Raw genomic sequence first — 22616 nt, 5'->3', positions numbered from 1 at the left:
TTTTGTTGAGTTATAAATGTATAGAATTTGAAGTATAAGAGTATTTTGCAAATTTTATAATACCTCTTTATAATTTTTTTTTGTACTTTTTTCCAATTAAAATAGAATTGTTATAGGCGGGGCCATGACTTTTGATTTTGAAAATAGATGACGCCGTGCCGCATGCTGTAAGTTATTTATTCATTTATTTTGAGTCACGAAAGCGCCAAGTGCATGCAGTAAGTGGAATTAGGTGAAACTCTCAATCTCAATGATACTGACATTGAAGGGGAACGATTTTTTTTTTTTTTTGGTTTTCCTTGGCGTCATCATCCAGTATCCTGAATTAACGGGAGTTCCTCGACTAATCCAATCAAGGAGCTCGAGACACCTAATGAAGTTAGTACAACATTTTTATTACCCGTTGAATCAAGTACCCCGTGGAGGGTGGTTGAAGTTGAAGCATATTGCTTTTAAATTAATTAATGAATAAAATTCAGTGAGATTCGCGGCAGGTTGTGAAATAGAAGGACTTGCGGGACGACGGCAGCATCAGAGATGAGAGGATGAGAGATGAGGAGAGCCTCCAGCTCAGCAGGAGCCACCTGGAAGCCTTTGTATTTGATAATCTCCTTCAGACGGTCCACAACAAACACCTGATCGTTGTCGTCTACATGTCCGATGTCTCCTGTGTGCAGCCATCCTTGCTTGTCTATCGTCGTTTCCGTCGCCTCCGGGTCGTTTAGGTGCCCTTCACCACCACATTCATACAACTCAATATATTTTCTCTTTCTTTCATTCTGGTCAAGTGCGCAAAACAGGCAGACATATACAAGTATAACAAAACACAGAGAGAGAACATGAGATACAGATAATTTGTGTTTTTCGAATAATATCAATAAATTACCGGCAAAAGAATTTAATATCCAACAAGGTTATTAAAACTTAAATTTTATTTGTTAATGGTTAATATTTATTTGTTAGAAATCCTTGTCAGATATTAAATTTTTTTCTCGGTCGTTCAATGATATTTTCTCTTTATTTTACTTTGACTATCTGGATTTAACCAAATTCTAATTTAATTCAAGCATTATGAGCTTAATTAGAAAGATATTGGGTGCATATTTTTATCCTTCGAGCATGGGTTCAGTTTTGGCCCAGATTTATAAATTTTATTTTTTATATTTATTATAAAAAATATAAATTTTAATAAATATACTTTATCATCAATCTGAATAATGCATATTTAATCTAAATGATCTAATTTAACATTAATTTTTTAAAGTACATATATTTTTTATAAATTGACTATTTATATGTATTTTGAAAAAAATTAATATTAAATTGAATCACCCAAATTAAATCTATATTGTTCAAATTAATAATAAGATAGATTTATTAAAATTTTATATTTTATGTTTTAATAAAAATAAAATAAAATATAAAATAAAACTGATAAATTTAAAATAAATATAAAATATATTATAAAATAAAACTGATAAATTCGGAGCATCTCGGTAAAAAAATCATGATCCATGTTGCTCAAAAACGCCTTCCAGGATTGGGTATCTTCACCAACCCCCAACAACCATTGAAATCCAAGACAACCATCTCACTCACTTTTGTATTCTTCTTCACCAATACTTGCTTACTCGAACACTAATCGAGGTGCGAAGACAGAAAAGGTCAACAACGGTGGTAGGTGATGACTTGGACTTGGTGGTCATTTATTGGAATCTCTCTTTATTTGTATGACACACAAGCTTGTTTGATGAAAATTAATCAAAAGTGGGTGTCGTCAAGTCATCTAACATAGGGACCACCCAAGTTCATTTCTAAGAGTCACATATTCTTCACATGTCTCAAAGAACAAAACATTTAAACAATAATATAATCTTTATTAGAATCATATTTGTATCATGTCAAAAGTCTACATTATTTGTGGTTGTATCATGTATGCATTATCTAAAACTCACCAACCCCTAAGTTAGGCAACTGTGTGAGCTATTTTAATTTACTTGAGAGAATTAAGTGTAAATCTCACACAATATAATTAATTATTATAAAATTTATTGATAATCTTAATTTAACCACATTTTTTTATTTTATCTTCTCAACCAAATTTTCATTATTTAATGCTGTCACACCATTTGCGTATATTTCGGTTTTTGTTCCAGACCACATCAAATCACGCTTTGGTAAAAGCAGCTTTTGGGTTGCTTTCCACTAAAGCATGATTTTGTTGGAATTTCTACAAGCCAAAAAAAATAAAAAAACGAAAGGCCTTTTAAATCTTCCTTTCAGAAATTGGCACTATAATAATAACATTATTAAAACCTAACCTGGATTGATTGGTCAGACAAATGAATCAATGAGCTAGTTCCTTAGCCAGTGTTGTCAAGAGTTTTAAATGGGTCGATTGAGTTGAATTTTATATTTTTTCATTCTTTTACTAAACCTAAAATAACATGTTTTGAATTTTAAAAAAATCTGTTTACTTATAAATTAATTTTTTGGATATTGCTCTTTTAAGAGTTATATATATATATATTTTAATTAAATTAAATTATTTTAATTATAATTAAATTGAATTCAATTCAATAACAGTTAAACTATTTATCCTTAAATTACTATCTCAACTGAAGCAACAAATGACAATAGTTTCGAACGCCTTGAATGATAGCAAGACTCTTGTTAATTTGGAAGGCTAATGATAGGTTTGAGATTTGGAAGAAAGGTCAAATAGCCAACGCTACTCCAAAATTCAAAATTCTTGAAATCATTAGGCTAATTAATTTATATCTATAATTTTTTTTGTTTTCCCCCCAAGCCCCAACGATCAATGATGAATTAAATTAGAAATAAATATTTATATCAATAATTTTGCAATGAGAGATGCCATGTGAGAAAGTTAAAATAATACAAACCTAACCAATATAGGATATGAAGGAGGCGATATATTCCCGCGCTACACAATAAACCAGGTTATTAAATTAAATACAAGAGTATGATGGAGAAAATAATTTATAAAATATTAATAAATATCTTATATTTTAAACTAAGGTCATCAACTAGGAAAAATTTAGGCCGAAGGGAGGGGAGAGTAGAGTAAAAAATAAGGGTCGGGTTTGGAAGGCACGGCTTTGAAGCCCTATTTAAATAAGAATTCAGGCTTTATAAATTATTTTTTTAAATAATCAGCTTGAAGGCTTGGCCCTAATAAGCTCTATAAAAAAGGGTTCAGACTCAAGCCCAGGCGGTCCTTTAAACTCTGTTATATTATTACTAATTTCTTTCTTTGGTGGAACATATGTTGGAAGCCAAAAAGGACCTGCTCACCTGAAACCTTAATCTTACACGCATTATATTATTAGTTATATTAGTTTTAAAATTAATTTAATGTAATTTAATAAATATCAGTGTACAGTGTAAACTTTCTAATATTTTTATTTTTTATAATTATTATGTTTGTGTATTTATAAAAAATAAAATTTTTTTGAATTAAGATTTAAATTTTCTTACTATATTTTTAAATTGTGTTACTTAATTTCTAAAAGATTATAAAAAATTTTATTTTTTTAATTTTATAATATTTTAATTAATTTCTAAAATATTTGTTGTCATTTTATTTTAGCCCATCAATTTGTCTATCATCTTCATATTCACTTTGTCCAAATGGATTTGGGCCAGTTTGAGAATTAAGAGAGCCTTGTTATACGTTTGGTAACTGAAAAAGTATATTTAAAAAAATGGAGAAATTTATTTAGAAAGAAAATGTGACATTTTTTTTAAAGTATTTTTCTACCTATCAAACATTACATTAAACAACTAGATCTATGAGGCCTTCATTATTGTTAATTATACTTGAGGGGAAACATTAACAACTAGATGCATGAATCTTAAAATAAATATTGTTATAGACCACTGTTTTAAAACTCGATCCATATGGTTTGACAGGTCAAATTGCCATTGGATAAAAAGAGGTTTGATTTGACTCATTAACCCATTTTAAAGATTGACTCCTTTTGAATCACACTGCTTTGACAAAATCGAAGTTAACCTGAGACTTAAAATGATTAAATCTTCTTGAATTGTTTTTTGCTCTTATTTTAATAATAAATTTTTTATTCAATGTAAAAATATTAATGTGAACTTCCTTCTTTATTGCTATAGTACAATTTTTGGGTAAATGATTTGTTTATTAACGTTATATAAATTAAACGGTAGAAAAAATTGAAAGCTATTTTCTTTAAGAGGACAAATAAGGTAAATAAAAATACACTTCTGAAAAAATGAAAAAAATAATCAAAAATTCACATGTTATGACTAAATAATTCTATAAATGAATGATATTGTTGGTATTTTTAATGATACACATACATAAATATTATTTTTATTTAATTATTAAATTATTAGTTTGACCATTGACCTAGTAGATTAAACCATGAGAATTGTAAAGCGTTTTGTTTTTGAAATATTGACATACACATCAATTAAGGAAATTCATTGTTATGATTGAGAAATGAAGGTTTAAGAATGAGTTTCATATAATTTAAAATACCTTCCCAATCTATTATGTACTGTGCGCTTTACAATATAATGACATTTAATAATTTGAAGTACTTACAAAATACATGATCCAATTGCATTTATAGAAACGAACTCATATACAAAAGCAAAAGAAAACAGAAAACATGTGTGTGTGAAAGAACCACTATGATAATTAATATATGAAAATAAAATTCATACACACACATTGCTTAATTTGCTTTAATACTTATTTAATTTGCAGGTGGATTAGGCTAATTAATCACTTAATTGCCCAAACCTGATGCAAGCTTTGCTTTCAAATCCTTACGCAAGATTTTGCCAGAGGCTGCTTTAGGAATAGTGTCTGTAAAAATAACCTTATGGATTCTCTTGTAGTACACCACCTGCCACAAAACAAAAAATAGCCCTCAATCAAAATCACTTTGATGGTTTGCCTACTTTAAAATTTATATATTTAAATTAAAATACTGAATCTTAACAACTAACTTAAGTATATGTTCTGTCTGAACTTATCTATAAATTATTAAAATAAAATAAGTGGAGGATGAGTTGCTAAGTCATTATTATGTAGTTGCTTGTTTTAGCATACAAATTCACATGTAAGTCATTATAAATTAAAATATACTCGTTACATAATATAATAGTGTATAGTTAACTTTCTTAATGACATGAAATGATTTATTTTGATATGTTATTATAGTAATTTCCTACAGCTAATGGTTATGTTTTATTAATACTTCAAAGGCAAGAAAATTTCTGTCCTGGACAGGTTATATACACACACACACATATATATGAGTATGATACAGTTTAGGATTAGGTTGTTAGGACTAACTCTGGTTTTGTGATTTAAGAATTTACAATGGATACAATTTATGACAATATGTGAAATTTGAGAGTTTTAATTAACATGTTAAAAAAAAAACATGTGGATCTGTTGACGTGTTACTTGTCTTGGACGCAACCATATTGGTCTCAATAGTAAAATAAAAGAGGTAAAATTATACTTTTAATCTTTTAATTTTATATAAAATTTTAATTTGATTACTTAATTTTATAAAATATTTTTTAGACTTCTGTTATAACACTGTAAGTCTCAAATAATTATTTTTTACCTATCATTATTATTTTAAAAAATAAATTATAATATGTCAAGATTTAAAAATATTTTGTTACTATTTAAAAGTTCAACCTCAGTATTTTTTGTAATTAATGAAACTAATTATATTAGAATTAAAATATTAAAAATATTTTATAAAATTAAAAAATCAAAATAAAATATTTTGTAAAGTTAAGGGAGAAAGATAAATTTTTACCAATAAAAAAGATATATATCGAGAAGGAGACAAAGGTAAGAACCTGTTGTGAAATGAAATGCTTGATGTCATCCTCAGAGATCTTAGGACCATTTGATCTGACCACAAATGCCACTGGAAGCTCTCCCGCAGCCTCATCTTTCATCCTGAACAAATTAAACCAAAAATTAATTATTTCAATTTTTTTATTTTATGTATATGTGATGAAAACTTCTTGTGTGATGGATGTATTGGCTTCAACAAAATTAATTATAGGTCAATATTTATCATAAGCTATTACAAGTTCAGCAAGATCTGAATGATATTAAAATATATAATTGCAATGTTTCGATATCGCACTAAGAAAGATACGTACATACAAATATATGGCTTGAAAGCTATCACCTCCGTTCCAATTAATAAAAACACTTTTAAATAAAATCATATATATTAATAAAGTTTATTAAATATATTTTATAATTTTATTTAAAAAAATATAAATTTTTAAAAATACCTTTTATTTAGTATACTCCATTTGTAAAAAAATAGTTAAAAAAGAGAATATATGAAAAAAATAATATTAAAAAATATCATCAATAAAACATTATTTTTGTCAATATATCTTATTTGGAATGTCAAATCTTTTTTAAAAATATTTTATAAATTAAAATGAAAGAAGTATAATATATATATATATATAAACCGACTATGTCAGAAATTAAAATGGAAAAATTACACCTGAATCCCACAAAAGATAATTGATTATAAAAAGTCTCATAAAATTTATAAAATATTCCTAAATTCTAAATCGTATGTATTTATAACTTGATAAATGGTATTTATAATTAAGCAGTGGACATTTATAACTTATAAAAAAATAACAACTTGTGATAGTAAATTATGAATATATGTTGTTTAGTTATAATTGCCTTTTTGTTAGATTGTAAATGGACATAATTTAAAACTTAAAAGTATTTTATAAATTTTATAAATTCTCTTGATAATAATTTTTTTTATGAGTCATAAGTATAATTTTTTGAATTAAGATAGATGTTACCGGTAGGGCCATGACTTTTGAAAATAGATGACGCCGTAGTGCCTGCGCGGCAAGGTTTTTTGCCAAGTGCATGCAGCTAAATGGAATTGGGTGAAACTCTCAATCTCAAAGATACTGACATTGAAGGAAAGCATTTTTGTTTTTCTTTTTTTGTTTTTCTTTCTGGGCATCATCATCCAGAATCCTAAATGTACTTAGTTACTTTACGTCGAGTTGAATGAACTTAACAGAAGCTCTTGGACTAATCCAAAAAAGGGGCTCGAGACATGTAATGAAGCTGGTACAACTTTTTTACTTTCAGCTGAATTAAGTACCCGGTGAGGGTGGTTGAAGTTGAAGCATATTGCTTTTAAATTAATTAATGAAAAATTAATGAATAAAATTCAGTGAGATTCACGAAATGTTGTGAAATAGAAGGACTTACGGGACAACGGCAGCATCAGAGATGAGAGGATGAGAGATGAGGAGAGCCTCCAGCTCAGCAGGAGCCACCTGGAAGCCTTTGTATTTGATAATCTCCTTCAGACGGTCCACAACGAACACCTGATCGTCGTCGTCTACATATCCGATGTCTCCTGTGTGCAGCCATCCTTGTTTGTCTACCGTCGTTTTCGTCGCCTCCGGGTCGTTTAGGTACCCTTCACCACCACATTCATACAACTCAATATATTTTCTCTTTCTTTCGTTCTGGTCAATTACGCAAAACAGGCAGACACATACAGGTATAACAAAACACACACACACACACACGCAGAGGGAGGGAGGGGGACTCATTAACAACTAAATTAAGGTTATTGAAAAAGTTTTAGTTCAATTACAATGATCTTAATTCAGTTGTTAATGAATATGATAATTAATTTTTTTTCTGTGTGACATTTATGTAATTTTTTTGAGAATTTAATATCTAATAAGAATTAGAATAGATCAGATATTTGTTAAAACTTAAATTTCATTCGTTAATTATTAATGTTTATTGTTAGAAATTATTGTCAGACATTAAATTCTTTACCCAGTTCTTCAATGATGTTGCCCCTTTATTTTACTTGAACTATCTGGATTTGATCAAATTCTAATTTAATTCAAGCATTACCAGCTTAATTAGAAAGATCTTGGGTGCATATTTTAATATTCTTCTTCGAGCATTAGGTAACCCCACCAACCCCCACAATTATTGATGTCCATGTCAATCATCTGACTCACTTTTGTCTTCTTCTTCTCCTATTGCTTGCTTAATCACCACTTAAGGTGCAAAGACTGAAGGGGTCAACAACGATGGTAGGTGACGATGTGGACTTGGTGGTCATTCATTGGAATTAATCTCCCCCCATTTGTACGACACACACAGTAGTTAAGCTTGTTTGATGAAAATTAATCAAAAGTGTGTGTCAAGTCATAATATAAGGACCACCCAAGTTCATTTCTAAGAGTCGCATATTCATCACATGCTTCAACCAACAAAGCATTCAAACAGCAATCTTATTAGAATCATTGTGTCACGTCAAAACTCTACATTATTTATGGTTGTATCATGTATGGATTATCCAAAACTCACCAACCCCTGAGTTGAGCAATTGTGAGCTGTTTTAATTTACTCAGGAGATTTACATATAGGTCTTCCGCATCACAAATAATTACTACAAGATTTTTTGACAATGGATTAACTCAATTATTAATAAATTTTATAGTAATTAATTATATTGTGTTGGACTTTAAAATAATTTTCCCAATTTACTTAATCACATTTTTTATTTTATTTTTTTAACCAAATTCCCGTTATTTAATCGCTGTCACACCAATTGCATATATTTGGTTTTTTGTCCCAGACCATATCAAATCACGCTTTGGTTAAAGCAGCTTTTGGGCTGCTTTCCACTAAAACATGATTAATGTTGATGGAATTTCTACAAGCAAAACAAAAAACTAAAGGCCGTTTAAATCTTCCTTTCATAAATTGGCACTATAATAACAACATTTCTAAAACCCAAGCTGAATTGATTGGCCAGACCAATGAATAAAACATAATTTTTACTAAACTTTAAATAACATTGTTTTGAATTTTTAAAAAAATCTATTTACTTATAAATTATTTTTTTAAATATTGCTCTTTTGAAAGTTATATATGTGTGTGTCATTGTATATTTTAATTAAATTAAATTATTTTAATTATAATTAGATTGAAATTAATTCAATTACAGTTAAACTACTTATCCTTAAATTACTATCTCAACTGAAGCAACAAATGATGATAGTTTTCAATGCCTTGAATAACAGGAATACTCTACTTAATTTGGAAGGCTAATGATGGGTTTGAGATTTGGAGAAAGGTCAAATAACCAGCGCTACTTCAAAATTCAAAATTCCTGAAAACATTATTAGACAGCAAGGACCAGAGGTCAGCATGACGCAAGATTGCACCATAAGGACGTGTTCTAGTGCAGCACTAGTTTCATGACGTGTGTTCAAGTCATTTGCGAATCAATTCCTAAAATGTGTAAGCAAGTTTTACGGACACACGTTCATCCTCCACATACCTAAAATGCAAGGCCTCTTATCCCCCACCAACTCCTAAATCGATCCCACTTGAAAAGATCATTTCACATATTTTTCTATATTCCCTGGAATTTGATTAATAAATTATAAAACATTATTTATCATTCTTTAACAAGAAAAACATAGTTACTGATCTCTATAATTTTACCGTATTTTTTTATTAGCTTTTTATAATTTTTTCATGTTTCGAGTCCTTTAAATTTTTTTCCTGTGTAATGTTAGTTCCTCTAATTTTAAACATCCTCATAAGAGTGACGCTGTTACACTAACTGTATTAGATTAAGCATTGGTGCAATTCAATTTAAGATAAGTGAACATATTTCTTTACAGTAATTTGAACTAAATCCTTTCACTGGAACTAACCCATTGCTAAGGATAAATGATGTTTTTTTTTATTAAACTGATAAATGATGTTTTATTCCTTCTTTAGTATCATAAGTTCATTCTTTTGAGTTTAGAAATACCTCCCATATTTATCGCGAGTGAGAATCACATGATATACTAATACTAATTAATTAATTCCAAAATTATAATCAACTCCTAGATCGGTACCACAAGCTGAACCATTACGTCTTTAATTTAAAAAGTAATTTGGCGTGCATATTTTTTCAAATATTAACACCTGACCTACCTCTAAACCTCTAATGACGCTTTAAAAAACAAGACATGTCAGGTAATGCATCATGCATGCTTGCTCTGGGGCGAGAGAAAACAAAAGCGACAATCACATGCGACATTAACTAATCAATTATACCATTAAAAAAACCTATGTAATCAATTACCTAATTAATTTATTAAAATGTATAAAAAAATAATCTGTACCTTTCATAACTTGATTGCCTCTAATGCAGATTTCACCTGCTCTGTTTCTTGGTAGCGAAGCTCCGGTTTCAATGTCCACGATCTTCATCTCCGCGTTTCTTATCACGCTCCCGCACGCACCTGATTTCATCTCCACCGGCTCCTTCGCAAACGACAGGCTTATCGATAGAGGTCCTCCCTCCGTCATCCCATATCCCTGTTCGTTAATTTCATTTCACTTTAATTTAGTTCCCTCCTTTAATCATGCTTATTTATATATGTTAATCCATAGAATCAATCTCAATTATATGTATTATTAATCATCTTCATTAATATATTAATCAACCTGTCCAAGTATGGCATGTGGGAGCTTAGTCCTCAGGGCTTGTTCCAGCTCCACGCTCACCGGCGCAGCTCCGGTGACTATCATCCTTATAGACGACAGGTCGTACCGATTGACTTCCTCGCTCTTCACGATGTTCAGTAAGATGGGAGGCACGAACGACGCCATCGTCACCTTATATGTCTCGATCATCTTCAACACCGTGGTGATCTCGTACTTGCTCACGGTCAGAACGGCTGCTCCGGCTCGGATACAGCAGAGTAAAATGGAGTTGAGCGCGTAGATATGGAACATTGGAAGAACGCAGATATGCACGTCGTCGCTGGTGGTGTACTGGTTCGGATTTTCACCGTCGACGAGCTGGGCCACTGAGGTTACCAGATTCTTGTGAGTAAGCATCACGCCCTTTGGGACGCCGGAGGTGCCAGAAGAATAAGGAAGCGCCACGACGTCGTCCGGGCTGATCTTGACGGCTGGTATATCAGCTTCGTCGGCTTGGGTGAGTAGAGCAAAATGTGAAATACCTTCCTTTTCCGGTAAAGTAGAATCAATGCACATCAGTGAAACGCCATTTGTTTCCGCGAAATCCTTGATTTTCTCAACGAAAGCCGCTTGGGTTATGATCAGCTTCGACTTGGACGCGGTGGCTTGTTTTGCCAGCTCGGCCGTAGTGAATAAGGGGTTTGCCGTGGTCACCGCTGCACCGGCAAAGGAAGCTCCCAGGAAGGCCAGAGCGAATTGGGGACAGTTACGGAGCACCAGCATGATGACGTCGCCATGTCCGATGCCGAGTTTGCTGAGGCCAGCGGCGACACGGCGGGAGGTGAGCTCCACCTCGGCATAGGTAAAGGACTCGCCGGTGTCGCCGTTGATGAGGCAGGGTCGATCTTTGACGAGCGATAGGTTCTCGAAGACGTAAGTGTGTAGTGGAAGGTGGGTGGGGATGTAAATGTCGGGGAGCTTGGACCGGAAGATGAATTCCGTCGGAGGAGTTTCCATTGATAAATGAAAATTGCTTCAGTTTTTTGAACGAACAGGGAGAAAGAAACACGCGAGAGAGAGAGAGAGAGAGAGAGAGAGAGAGAGAGAGATGAAGGAGGCGATTTGAATAATCCGATGCTGCTTTCGTATGGATGGAGTTTGGTTGGTGGGGTGTGTGTGGAGATTTCCTCTTACTGGCACCCAATAACTTTGAATAATACTCAAGAACATGAAGTTGGTGGGCCGATATTTTTTCAATAATAATAAACTAATTATTTGAAGATAGTAGGTTAATGACACGTCACAGATTCATAGGCATGATCTCAGATGAATATGAATGCGATTCTTTTTATTGCTTCACTAACATTAAAAATTTTAGTGCCTAAAACTTATCAGCAATTTATATTTTTCCATAATTATAATTAAAATGATTGGGGATCCACTCTCCTAGCCCCTTTAAACCTAATTAATTAAATGTGAAAGTTGTTTTATACTATAACAAGAACTTTTTTAACTAAATCATATAAAGATAATATTGAATTTGATTTTATTTATAAAACAGAGATGGAATAATGCTTAAGTCCTAATTATATGGCATATTATTGACTTTTTATAATAACAAGTTCTCTATTTTATTTTCATTAGATATTAGTGAGAAAAAATATATTATTAATGTATATATATTTAACAGGAACAAAAGTTATAACTTCTAAATTTATAAAAATTTTAAAGAAAGTTAATCAATTTTAATATTTTTCTTTCATTAATTACAATAAATCCTGTTAATAACATCTAGTCCCGATCATCAATTACTAGAGATATTTTAGGTGAAACAACATTAAATACTCTACATACTTCCCTCATGGGGTGTTTCTATATATATAAAAAAATAATTATGTCGCGTAGTTTAAAAAATGAGTTAATTATAATAATTGTGTCTAGAAATAAAAAATAACTGGACTAAAACACCATTGTATTAAATTAAAATAAGGCTACATTAATTGTTTCTCAAGAATGAAAATTAAGAATTTATGATAGATACTTTAGTAAATGTATAATAAATATTTATTGACATATGTAATTTTGCTTATGAAAAAACAAAGCAACAAGTGAAAGTTTCTTTTATCTATAGAAATGGAGGGACTGATCCACAAGATGGATGTATTAACTACTACAAAATTCTTGATATAAGATATTAATAAAAATGATAATTAAAATAAAACACGTCATTTAAAGAAAGGCAGGTGATACTTAAATAATATATAATGGGTGTTTAAAACACTTGTTATTTATTTTATTATAATATATAACAAGTGTTTAAACACTCATCCTATAAAGTTTTAATCAAAAAAATTAAAAATTAATATTAACATAAATTACAAGCATTTGAAAAATTCATCATTTATGGTGATAATATTATATGATTGGTGTTGAAACACTCATCATATAAGGTTTCAATTTCTAATATTTTAAAAAAATTAAAAAGATTTAAACTTTATATGATGGGTGTTTAAAATACCTATATATCATATAAAGGCAACACCATAATATAGATAAATAAATATCAGACATTCAAATGCTCATAATTTATTTTGCTTTAAATATCAGTTTCTCTTATTTATTTTAGTCTTGCGCCCGATAATCTTTCTCTCCCATCTTCTCCACTTGCACATGAAATTGCAAGAATCCTTACAAAGTGCCTCCATTGCCATCGTTGACCACCATCCACTGCTTCAATGTGATTCCGCTGCCAATTACGCCATCGTTCATTGTTGCCATGAGTTTCTCATTGCGTTTCAAGCCTTTTTTGTCCAAGGTGCTATTTTTTGTATTTTCTACCTTTTCTTTCAATGCCCTTTGTTTTCTTAGTGTTGGGAATGATTTATTAATTGTCTTAGAAAGTTTTAGCGATTGATTTTACTTGTTTAACTTTATAATTGTTGTTGCTTGATTTTGATATTATAGGTTGTCAAAAATTAATAATGCTTGATGTGTTCTTGACTCAAGAATGCTAATACAGGTTATGGATAGCCTTAGAATGATTATGAGAATTAAAATTAGTGAGCAAAATGGATATTCATGATTATTGTATTTTTCTTTGAATTTTAAACAAATTATTTGAATAATTTTTAATTTAAATTATATGTCCTATTTGATTAGGGTAGCTTTATTACTAAAAACTACATATTAAATTGTACTAATGTGTTAAATTTCATCACAATTGAAACTGATTTAAGTAATTGAATCTGACATTTGATTTCTTTAAAAATCATAACTATCTTATAAGGATTTTGGCATTTGATAATAAATGATATTTTTTTTTGCTTGAAATTGTTAATGTAAGATATGAGTAATTATAAATAATGAGTAAATTAATTACTTGTCATTTATTCTTTGCTATTTTACAAAAATTAAAGGACAAAAAAAGTATAATTTTAAATGAAGGACTATTTAACATCATTTATATAAGAGAATAAATGACAGAAAAATAACTGCCATTTATATTAAAAAAATTAATCATCATTTATGATTTTTTCCGTACTAGTGCTTATAAGCATGTATACCTCCAAATAATGCCTTATAAATTAAGTAGAGGGAGTAATTTTCTTGCAAAAAGAACAATTAATACAATAGACGATATTATGGAAAATTCTTAGATTAACTAGTTTAATCTAACAAAGAATTACGGAGTTCGTCAAAATAAAAATGGATAGATTAATAGATAAAAAGGTAGACAATATAGATAGGTAAATATATATCTACGCACAGAGGAGATCATTCGCGTGACCAAATACGGTTTGTATAAGGATATATGACTGGACAGAAAAGCTTTCACTCATGATCAAATGCATGGATTAATATGCATTATTGTTTTTTAACAGGAAAGGCCCATTATTATTACTATTTTATTTTTAACGATTCATTCTCTAATTTTTGGTCAGCCTGTATATGGGAGGCTGTGAGGTGTGGGTCACTGGGTGGAGGGTTGGCTGAACACAAGTTTTCATGAAATTCTTATGGAAATTTCTACAGTCTATAAGCTACAATTTTCATCTTAATTAAAGAGAGATTAATAAGAAATAAGATCAGATAATACACTTCAAATAATAAACAAAAGTCGATGGATAGTTTAATTATGGTGATGACTAGCCACTTATGCACCATTATCGTTCTGTAATCCTGGAAAATTGAAATCCACAAAATTTGGTTTGCCTACTCTTCACACTCACTCCCTCCAATCTAAATTGTACGCAACTTTTAACTATAATTTGCATGCATAAGAAATTCAGTTATATCTATAATTTTTTTTTTTTTGCCCTTAGCCCCCACTATCAGTGCTGAATTAAATTATACATAAAATATTTATATCAATAATTTTGTAATGAGAGATGCCATGTGAGAAAATTAAGATAATACAATGCTAACCAGGATAAGAAGGAGGCGATATATTCCCACTCTACACAAGAAATTATGTTATTAAATTAAATATAAGAGTATGATGGAAAAAATAATTTCTAAAATACTAATAAATATCTTATATTTTAAACTAAGGTCATCGACTAGGAACAATTTGGGCCTAAGGGATACGTTGGTGGACTTTCCCTCTTTTCGAGGGTAACTATGGAGACAATGTGTAATTCAATCATTCATTTTTCTTCATATTTTTAATTTTAATTAAATATGAAGTACTTTTTGTTGTTGCACACAATGTTAATTAAAAGTAATTTTGTTCTAAGCATGATCAAACACTAAATATGAATATCTCTCTTAGTAGATATTTAAAACTTAGTTTGTTATATTATGAAAATTTAATCATTATATTTTAACTTGACTCAATTTATGTCTGTATTAAGCATGAAATGCTATTTTTAAATTGTAAGTGATGTGATTTATTATTATTATATATTAATTAATATGAATTGAGACATATCAATTTGAATGGAATGAAATTCTAAGTTTAGCATTCAAAATGGAAGGAAGATGAGAAAACAGTCAAAAAAAAATGTAAGTTTACTGTTCATAATAAGCCCTCGCTCGAAAATTTGCTTTTATAAATTAATTATGTGTGTTGATATACTGATGATATTGATAAATTAACTTAGAAACTAAATAAAATCTAACCTCAAAAGGTTTTGGTGTCACTTAATTACACGAAATTGAAATTCTGTTGACTTGGAAAGTCTGAACGGTAGATTCCTCACTTTTAGACTATCAGAAAATTTACTTTTTCACACAAGACATGGCTCAAATTAAAAATTAGCTTATACATATTAAATATGATGATAAATTGATGGTGTAGATAAATTAACTTATATCATCCAATAAAATAACCTAAAATGGTTTTGGTGTCACTTACTTTTGGAAAGTCTTGATGGTAGATTTCTCACTTTTGACTTCTCCCATAAAAACATGTCATTGCCAGTTTTCTTAAAAAATTAAGGCTGAATATTTATATATATATATATATATATTATTTTTAATTATGGCGACAAAGCATTTAAATCTTCCCATCAGAGTAACAGGTACAGAGGATGAACATCAGAGCCACATCTCAAGGCAAGAAAAGAAAGCTTAGGTTTGTGAGAAAGCATATGAGAGAGGTTATTGAGAGGCCAAAACGGAAGAAATTTTTTTTTTTTATTGATGATTCCTTTTTCAATTAGAAAATGTTTGACTGGATGAAGGTTGGTTGAAGAGCAACAAATCAGATAGTAACAGACAAGATGAACAGAGCAGCATGATGAGGATTGAGGAAGCACCAACTTTGAGAATTGATACCCAACCAAATAATTAATGTGACCTCCGGACGGGGAATTCATAACAATCTAGCAATGATGTCCTTGGATACAATTTCAGGGACATGGATTAATTTTCTTGTTCTTCTTTCAACATGAAGGCTTTTGCCTTTGTTAATTATAATTTTACAAAAAAGTTTCAGCTACTTAAATTTTTTAATTTTGTTTAAACTAGCTCATATAAGCTTGATTATAAAAATATATTTTTTTTAAATCCAATTTGATTTTCGATTTACCAGCAACTCAACTCTAATTCATTTAGTTCAATTATGAAAATATTTTTTAAAATCTAAGCCGAGCTATTGGTATCTTAACAAGTTAAGTGGAATGACCAAAGTTGTCAACCATGAAAAGAAGCAGCAAAGTTGTCATTCCAAGTACATTTGTTGTCAAAGAATTTGGCTCCCCTCTTATTTTTGAAGGAGGAGAGCTTCCTGCGTAAAGATGAATTCCTTTATCCTCATATTTGATTTCCACGTCTATGTTTGGCTTTTCACGTTTTCACACAAATTGAGGTGGCTCCTGTGAGAAGAAGAACTTAATAATTTTCAGTGAAAGTTCTTTAGAAATATAAACCAAACATGTGCCACCAACATGCGTTGGCCGGGGAAAAGGATTTCCTGCACCCAACATGAAACTGAACATTTTCTTTGAAGGAAATGAAACCCTCCACTTTTTTATTTCCATCGCAACATTATTTTTATTTTACCAAGCCAGTTCTTGGAGTCCCAAAACAAGAGCCCAAAAAAAAAAAAAGCAGTATGGGATTGACATCCCAGTTGATGTGCCATCACAGGGGAAAAGGTTCCTCCTCTTCTTTGCTCTCTCTTTCTCAATTTTCACCATTCATCAAATTTATAATTAAAATAAATTTATTTAATAAAATAAATTAAATAGTGAAGATTGGAAAAGGGCGGGACAAAGTGCGAAAAGAAGGAGAGGGACTCCTCTCCCCATCACAAGGGTCCTCAGGGAGTGAGGGAGGACCCTGTCCTACTTGTATTTTTAGCTTTTTTGTTAAGAGACACACATCAACCTTTTATGATAAAGTTAAATGGGCCTATCAAAATGGGCCTCCATACTTGAAGGGCCTTTAACGTTGGGCCCAGCAGGCGTCACCCGCAGGAGAGCCTTGCTCTCAGGTCTTTGCGCAGGATCTTGCCGGAGGGTGTCCTTGGAATTGAGCCCACGAAGAAAACCCTCTTGATTCTCTTGTAGTACACCACCTGTCATTTTCACCCAATAATCAAGGCCCAAAAATATCCTTTTTAATTGTATAAATCTCTCCCAAAGCAGCAGGTGAGGGGGGAAAAAATAAATTCTCTCCTAAAGCACGATCATTAATATAGCCTCTTTCTTCAGGTATCTTGAGAAGCATAAATGCTTTTAAAACAATTATTTTGAGATGGTCCCAGCACCATTTTATCAAACGAATTTAAAGAAAAATTAATTATTTAATTCATATAATTTGAACTTGGTTGTAACTAAGTTTCTCAATTTTAATTTGAAAAAAATAATTTTTTATAATTTTAACTTAATTACAATTTAATTTTTAAACTTTAATTTAGTACAACTCAATCCATATAATTTTATCAATTTAAATTATTAGTTTTTAAACTTCAAAAAATAACTTCAGTCTTTAAAAATTTATTTTTTAAAATATAAGAATTAATATTTTAAATGATTAAGATTATAGAGAATAAATAGTATTGTGTGAAAGTTTATGTATGGAATTTTAATTGACTCAAAAATATAAGTACAAAATAATTAATTTTTTTTAAATCAGATTACTTTCAATTATAGAAAGTCTTTATTAAAACTCACGAAGACATCCAAAAATACAACATTACCTTGCTGGAGATGTACTCCATGATTTCATCTGCTGAGATGTTAAAACCTTGCGATTTTACAACAAATGCCACAGGAACCTCTCCTGCAACTTCATCTTTCATCCTGAAATAACCAAACCAGTCAACCGTACGTAGCTGTAAACTATAAAAATATTTATATTTTTTGAAACTTGATGTTTATAATATATACAGAAAACTAAAGAAACTAAGGAAGTAGATACGGAACAAGAGCGGCATCAGAAATGAAAGGATGAGAGATGAGAAGAGCCTCGAGTTCAGCAGGAGCCACTTGGAAGCCTTTGTATTTGATCATTTCCTTCAAGCGATCCACAATGAACAGCTCGTCGTCATCGTCTACATATCCAATATCACCACTGTGCAGCCATCCTCTTTCGTCTATCGTTCTCTCTGTTGCTTCTGCATCGTTTAGATAACCTACGTGGTACACACCCAACGTTTACTTCTCTTCTTCCCTGCTGAATCAATACCAAATGAACCACGTGTGTGTGTGTGTGTGTGTGTGTGTGTCTAAATACCTTTCATAATCTGGTTGCCTTTAATGCAGATCTCGCCGACTTGATTCCGGCGAAGGGATATGCCGGTGTCAGGATCAACGATCTTCATCTCGGCATTTCTTACGATGGTCCCGCACCCACCTGATTTCACCTCGAACGCCTCTTTCCCAAAAGCTAAGCTCATTGACACCGCAGGACCAGCCTCCGTCATCCCATATGCCTGAAATTTCTCATACATTACTACTCCACCAACTTCATATCTACATATGAAATTACAAATCTTATTTTTATTTACTTGAGCATTGAATTCACCGTTCTAATTACCTGTCCAAGAGTGGCATTGGGAATCTTGGCCCTCACAGCATCCTCGAGCTCTTTCTTCAATGGGGCTGCCCCGCACATGATCATCCTAATCGACGACAGGTCGTATTCTTGCAGGTTTTGGAATTTGACAATGGCCTGCAAAATGGGTGGCACGAACGGCGCAACGGTCACTTTGTGTTTTTGGACCAACGCTAACATCGTCTCTATCTCAAACTTGTGTATGATCAATATCGCAGCACCGACTCGAAGCCCAGTGAGTAGAATAGTGAACAGAGAATAACTGTGAAACAGAGGACAAACGCACGCGATCACATCCTCCTTGTGAAAATACAGATTAGGATTTTCTCCATCAACCAGTTGAGCCACATTTGTGACTAGACTTTTGTGGGTTAGCATAACTCCTTTGGGAGGCCCTGTGGTTCCTGATGAATAAGGCAGCGCGACGACGTCTTCTGTAGAGATCGTCACCGGCGGGATCTCATTCTCGTCGGCGTTCATTAAATATGAGAAACGTACGAAATGGTCAGCCGTATCCACCGACAAGGGTGATATTTCATCATCGATGAGCACCACTTTAACGCTGTTGACTGTTGCAAGATCCTTAACCTTGTCAACAAAGGACGCATGCGTGATTATCAGGCTGGTATTAGAAGCGGTGGCTTGCTTGGCGACCTCTGCTATGGTGTAAAATGGGTTGGCGGTAGTGACGATGGCTCCGAGGTAGGAGGCTCCGAGGAAGGAGAAGACGAAATGGGGAGAGTTCAGAAGGAGGAGCATGATGACGTGGCCATGACCGACGCCAAGGTTGTAGAGACCGGAGGCGACTTTTCTGGCAAAAAGTTCACCGTCGGCGTAGGTGAATGTCTGGCCTGTGGTGCTGTTGATCAAGCAAGGACGGTGTTTGAACGGAGACAAACGCTCGAAACAGTAAGAGTGCAAAGGAAGGTGGGTTGGGATGTGAATGTCTGGTAGCTTGGAACGGAAAATGAATTCATCGCAAGGAACTTCTGTTTCCATTTCCATTTCTAAAGGGAGAGAAACCCTTAAACAAATGCAAATGAATGGAGTGTAATTAAGCAGACACAAGAAAAGGGAGATGATGATGAGGAATATTGCAGAGAGAGATGGTTGTAGATCCTGTGTTTTAGTTTCAGTGATAAGGTCGATATATATATATATATATATATCAATCAAAGCGAGGAAGGAGAAAGCGAAGAGAGGGAAGGCAAAGTTTCGGAGTAATTAATATTCTTATTAATGATATGGTATCCTAATGGATATAGAACAAGCCGTGGACGGTGGACGAAACGGAAGGATTGAGGCAATGCACTAGTCAACGTAAAAGCATCACTTTTCTTGATCATTGAATAACAAGCTACAGGGTAATCACAATTCAGATACTCCTCCTGTCCAAAATATACATCACCTTCGTATATGTACTAAATAATGTTGATCTACAGTAAGAAATTTTATTTTTAAAAAAAGTTCGGAAACTGAAAATTTTATTTTTAAAAAATTGGAAAACTGACAATTACAGGCATTGTTGAAGTATTAATGGCAATTAAAGATCTCAAATTATTGAAATGTTATGTAAGGACCATGGTCTTTATTTAAAATTAAAAAATAAATTATTATTACAATAATCAATAGAACACAACTCAAATTTAAGTAAAGTTAGTTTTGAATTTGAGTAATGTTACTTGTTAATTAATTAGAAGTCAATTATGAATAGACAAATATTTTTATGAATTTAAGTAATGTTAGTTTTGAATTTGAGTAATGTTACTTGTTAATTAATGGGAAGTCAATTTTGAATGGATATATTTTTATAAATTTATGTATCATTATTTATAAATTTAAGAATAGTCACTCGTGAATTTTACGAATGTCGCTATTGAATTTATGCAAATTCAATTATAAATGAACAGATAGGTTTGTAATTAAATTTTTGCATTACTAGTGATTCAGTGACACTCAATTGTAAATTTAAAGAATGTCACTTTTGAATAGAAAAATTTTTAAATAGATTGGGTAGATCTTATAATTTGTGGTTTGCTAATTTGAATTTTCCTAGTCATCTAAATAAAATCTTATGTGACATTATTTTAATTAATTTTATTCTTATAATATAATGCATTTTTAATTTCTTTCCTTTTGTCTCTTTCTCAACTATCATTAATGTTGTCTGAATATCATAGTTTTATTGGATAAATTACAAATGACGTGGCGCACCTAATCTTTCAAAGAATTTTTCCTTTTGAATATATAGATCATTATATTATAATCAATTGTGAATAAATATAAACATTTTTAATTGAAAATGAGTGATTTAGAAAACCTCAAGTGGTTATCCTAAAATTCACAAATGAGGATATATATATTCATGAAATTATCTATTCATTCATAATTAACTTTTTAAGTGATCATCCTTAAATTCATGAATGACCTTCTATTGGTTATTTCAAAAATTAAAAGTATTTCAATTGCAAATAAAGACTATGACTATGGTTCTTCTCTAATATTTCAATATTTTGAGGTCATTCAATAAGTTAGTCATTTAATATCTTTACAAAATTTCTAATTATCATTTTCCCAGAAAAGTTAATGGTATCAAAATTTTCTTTTTCACAAATATCCTTAATAATTAGAATCTAGGGAGAGATTATGTAAAAAAAGAAAAAGAAAAAGAAACTAATATTACTTTTGGATGGAGGAAAATTTGAATTTAAGTTAAATCCATCATTTGGACCCATTAAAAAAGGACAAGACTTATATACTTATCTTTATATACTTAATATGCTTTCATTTAATTAAATCAAAACATGTGAATTTTAATGTGTTAATAATATTAATAATAAAAATTTATTATATAATAAATAATATATAATAGGTACACATGTCTTGATTTAATTGAAAATAAACATATTAAATATATAAAATTAAGTATATAAATTTTTTCCCTAAAAAAAAAATAAACGAGGCTTAAACACAAAAGGACACAGCCTCTTTTAACTTCATCTCTATCAGAGCCAAGATTGATGTGGTTCCCAATCCATGCTCCTTACTGCCTCTTAGTGGGTTCTATTCTTGTACTGTTTCAGGGTTCTATTCTTGTACTGTTTCAATTCAATGATGCAAACCTTGGGAAAGAGCCTTTCTTAACACAACCAACCATCTTTTTCCTTATTGGCAAAAGGAGATAATAAAAGCGCACTCCCGTTTTTCCACCTGAAAAACGCACTCCTATGCATAATTTATTTATTTTCGATAATATCTCCTATGCATAATTTATTTATTTTCGATAATACCTCCTATGCATAATTTAGTCTATAACAAATCATCTAATGTTATTGATACTTGTTTATGCATACATTAATGCCCTTGTGAAATCAACCAAAGTCGTTGGAACATGGTTATGACTCACTTCCTTCTGGTTCATATATTAAGGACAAAAAAATATTTCAAATTTCATCTTATGTTAAGGATTGAGAGGAATACAAGTTTTTTTCTTTTGTTAAAGCAAATAACCATCTAATTATTTTATATATCGTATTTCTAAATCCATATTTCACTT

At 31.1% G+C, this 22616-nt stretch overlaps 2 protein-coding genes across 2 annotated transcripts; both read right to left on the bottom strand.

Moving 5' to 3' along the window:
* Positions 1-4584: 4584 nt before the first annotated feature.
* LOC129309133 (4-coumarate--CoA ligase CCL1-like) lies at positions 4585-11732 on the bottom strand. The gene is made up of 5 exons (XM_054950530.1): positions 10580-11732; positions 10255-10450; positions 7307-7520; positions 5890-5992; positions 4585-4913 (listed from the first exon to the last, which is right to left on the bottom strand). The coding sequence occupies exons 1-5, from the start codon at positions 11573-11575 to the stop codon at positions 4794-4796; spliced, it is 1629 nt and encodes a 542-aa protein (XP_054806505.1). The 5' UTR covers positions 11576-11732; the 3' UTR covers positions 4585-4793.
* A 5651-nt stretch (positions 11733-17383) lies between these two features.
* Positions 17384-20065, bottom strand: LOC129309333 (4-coumarate--CoA ligase 1-like). Its single transcript, XM_054950879.1, has 5 exons — positions 19043-20065; positions 18740-18938; positions 18425-18638; positions 18204-18306; positions 17384-17579 (listed from the first exon to the last, which is right to left on the bottom strand). Exons 1-5 carry the CDS (start codon positions 20063-20065, stop codon positions 17469-17471), a joined length of 1650 nt encoding a protein of 549 aa, XP_054806854.1. The 3' UTR covers positions 17384-17468.
* Positions 20066-22616: the final 2551 nt, after the last annotated feature.

Source organism: Prosopis cineraria, unplaced genomic scaffold, assembly GCF_029017545.1.
Source record: "Prosopis cineraria cultivar Desert tree isolate PC_DT_omini unplaced genomic scaffold, ASM2901754v1 PC4, whole genome shotgun sequence".
In the NCBI taxonomy this organism is placed as follows: Eukaryota; Viridiplantae; Streptophyta; class Magnoliopsida; order Fabales; family Fabaceae; genus Prosopis; species Prosopis cineraria.
The sequence above is the reverse complement of the archived record's forward strand: the minus strand, read 5'-3'. Positions and strand labels throughout refer to the sequence as shown.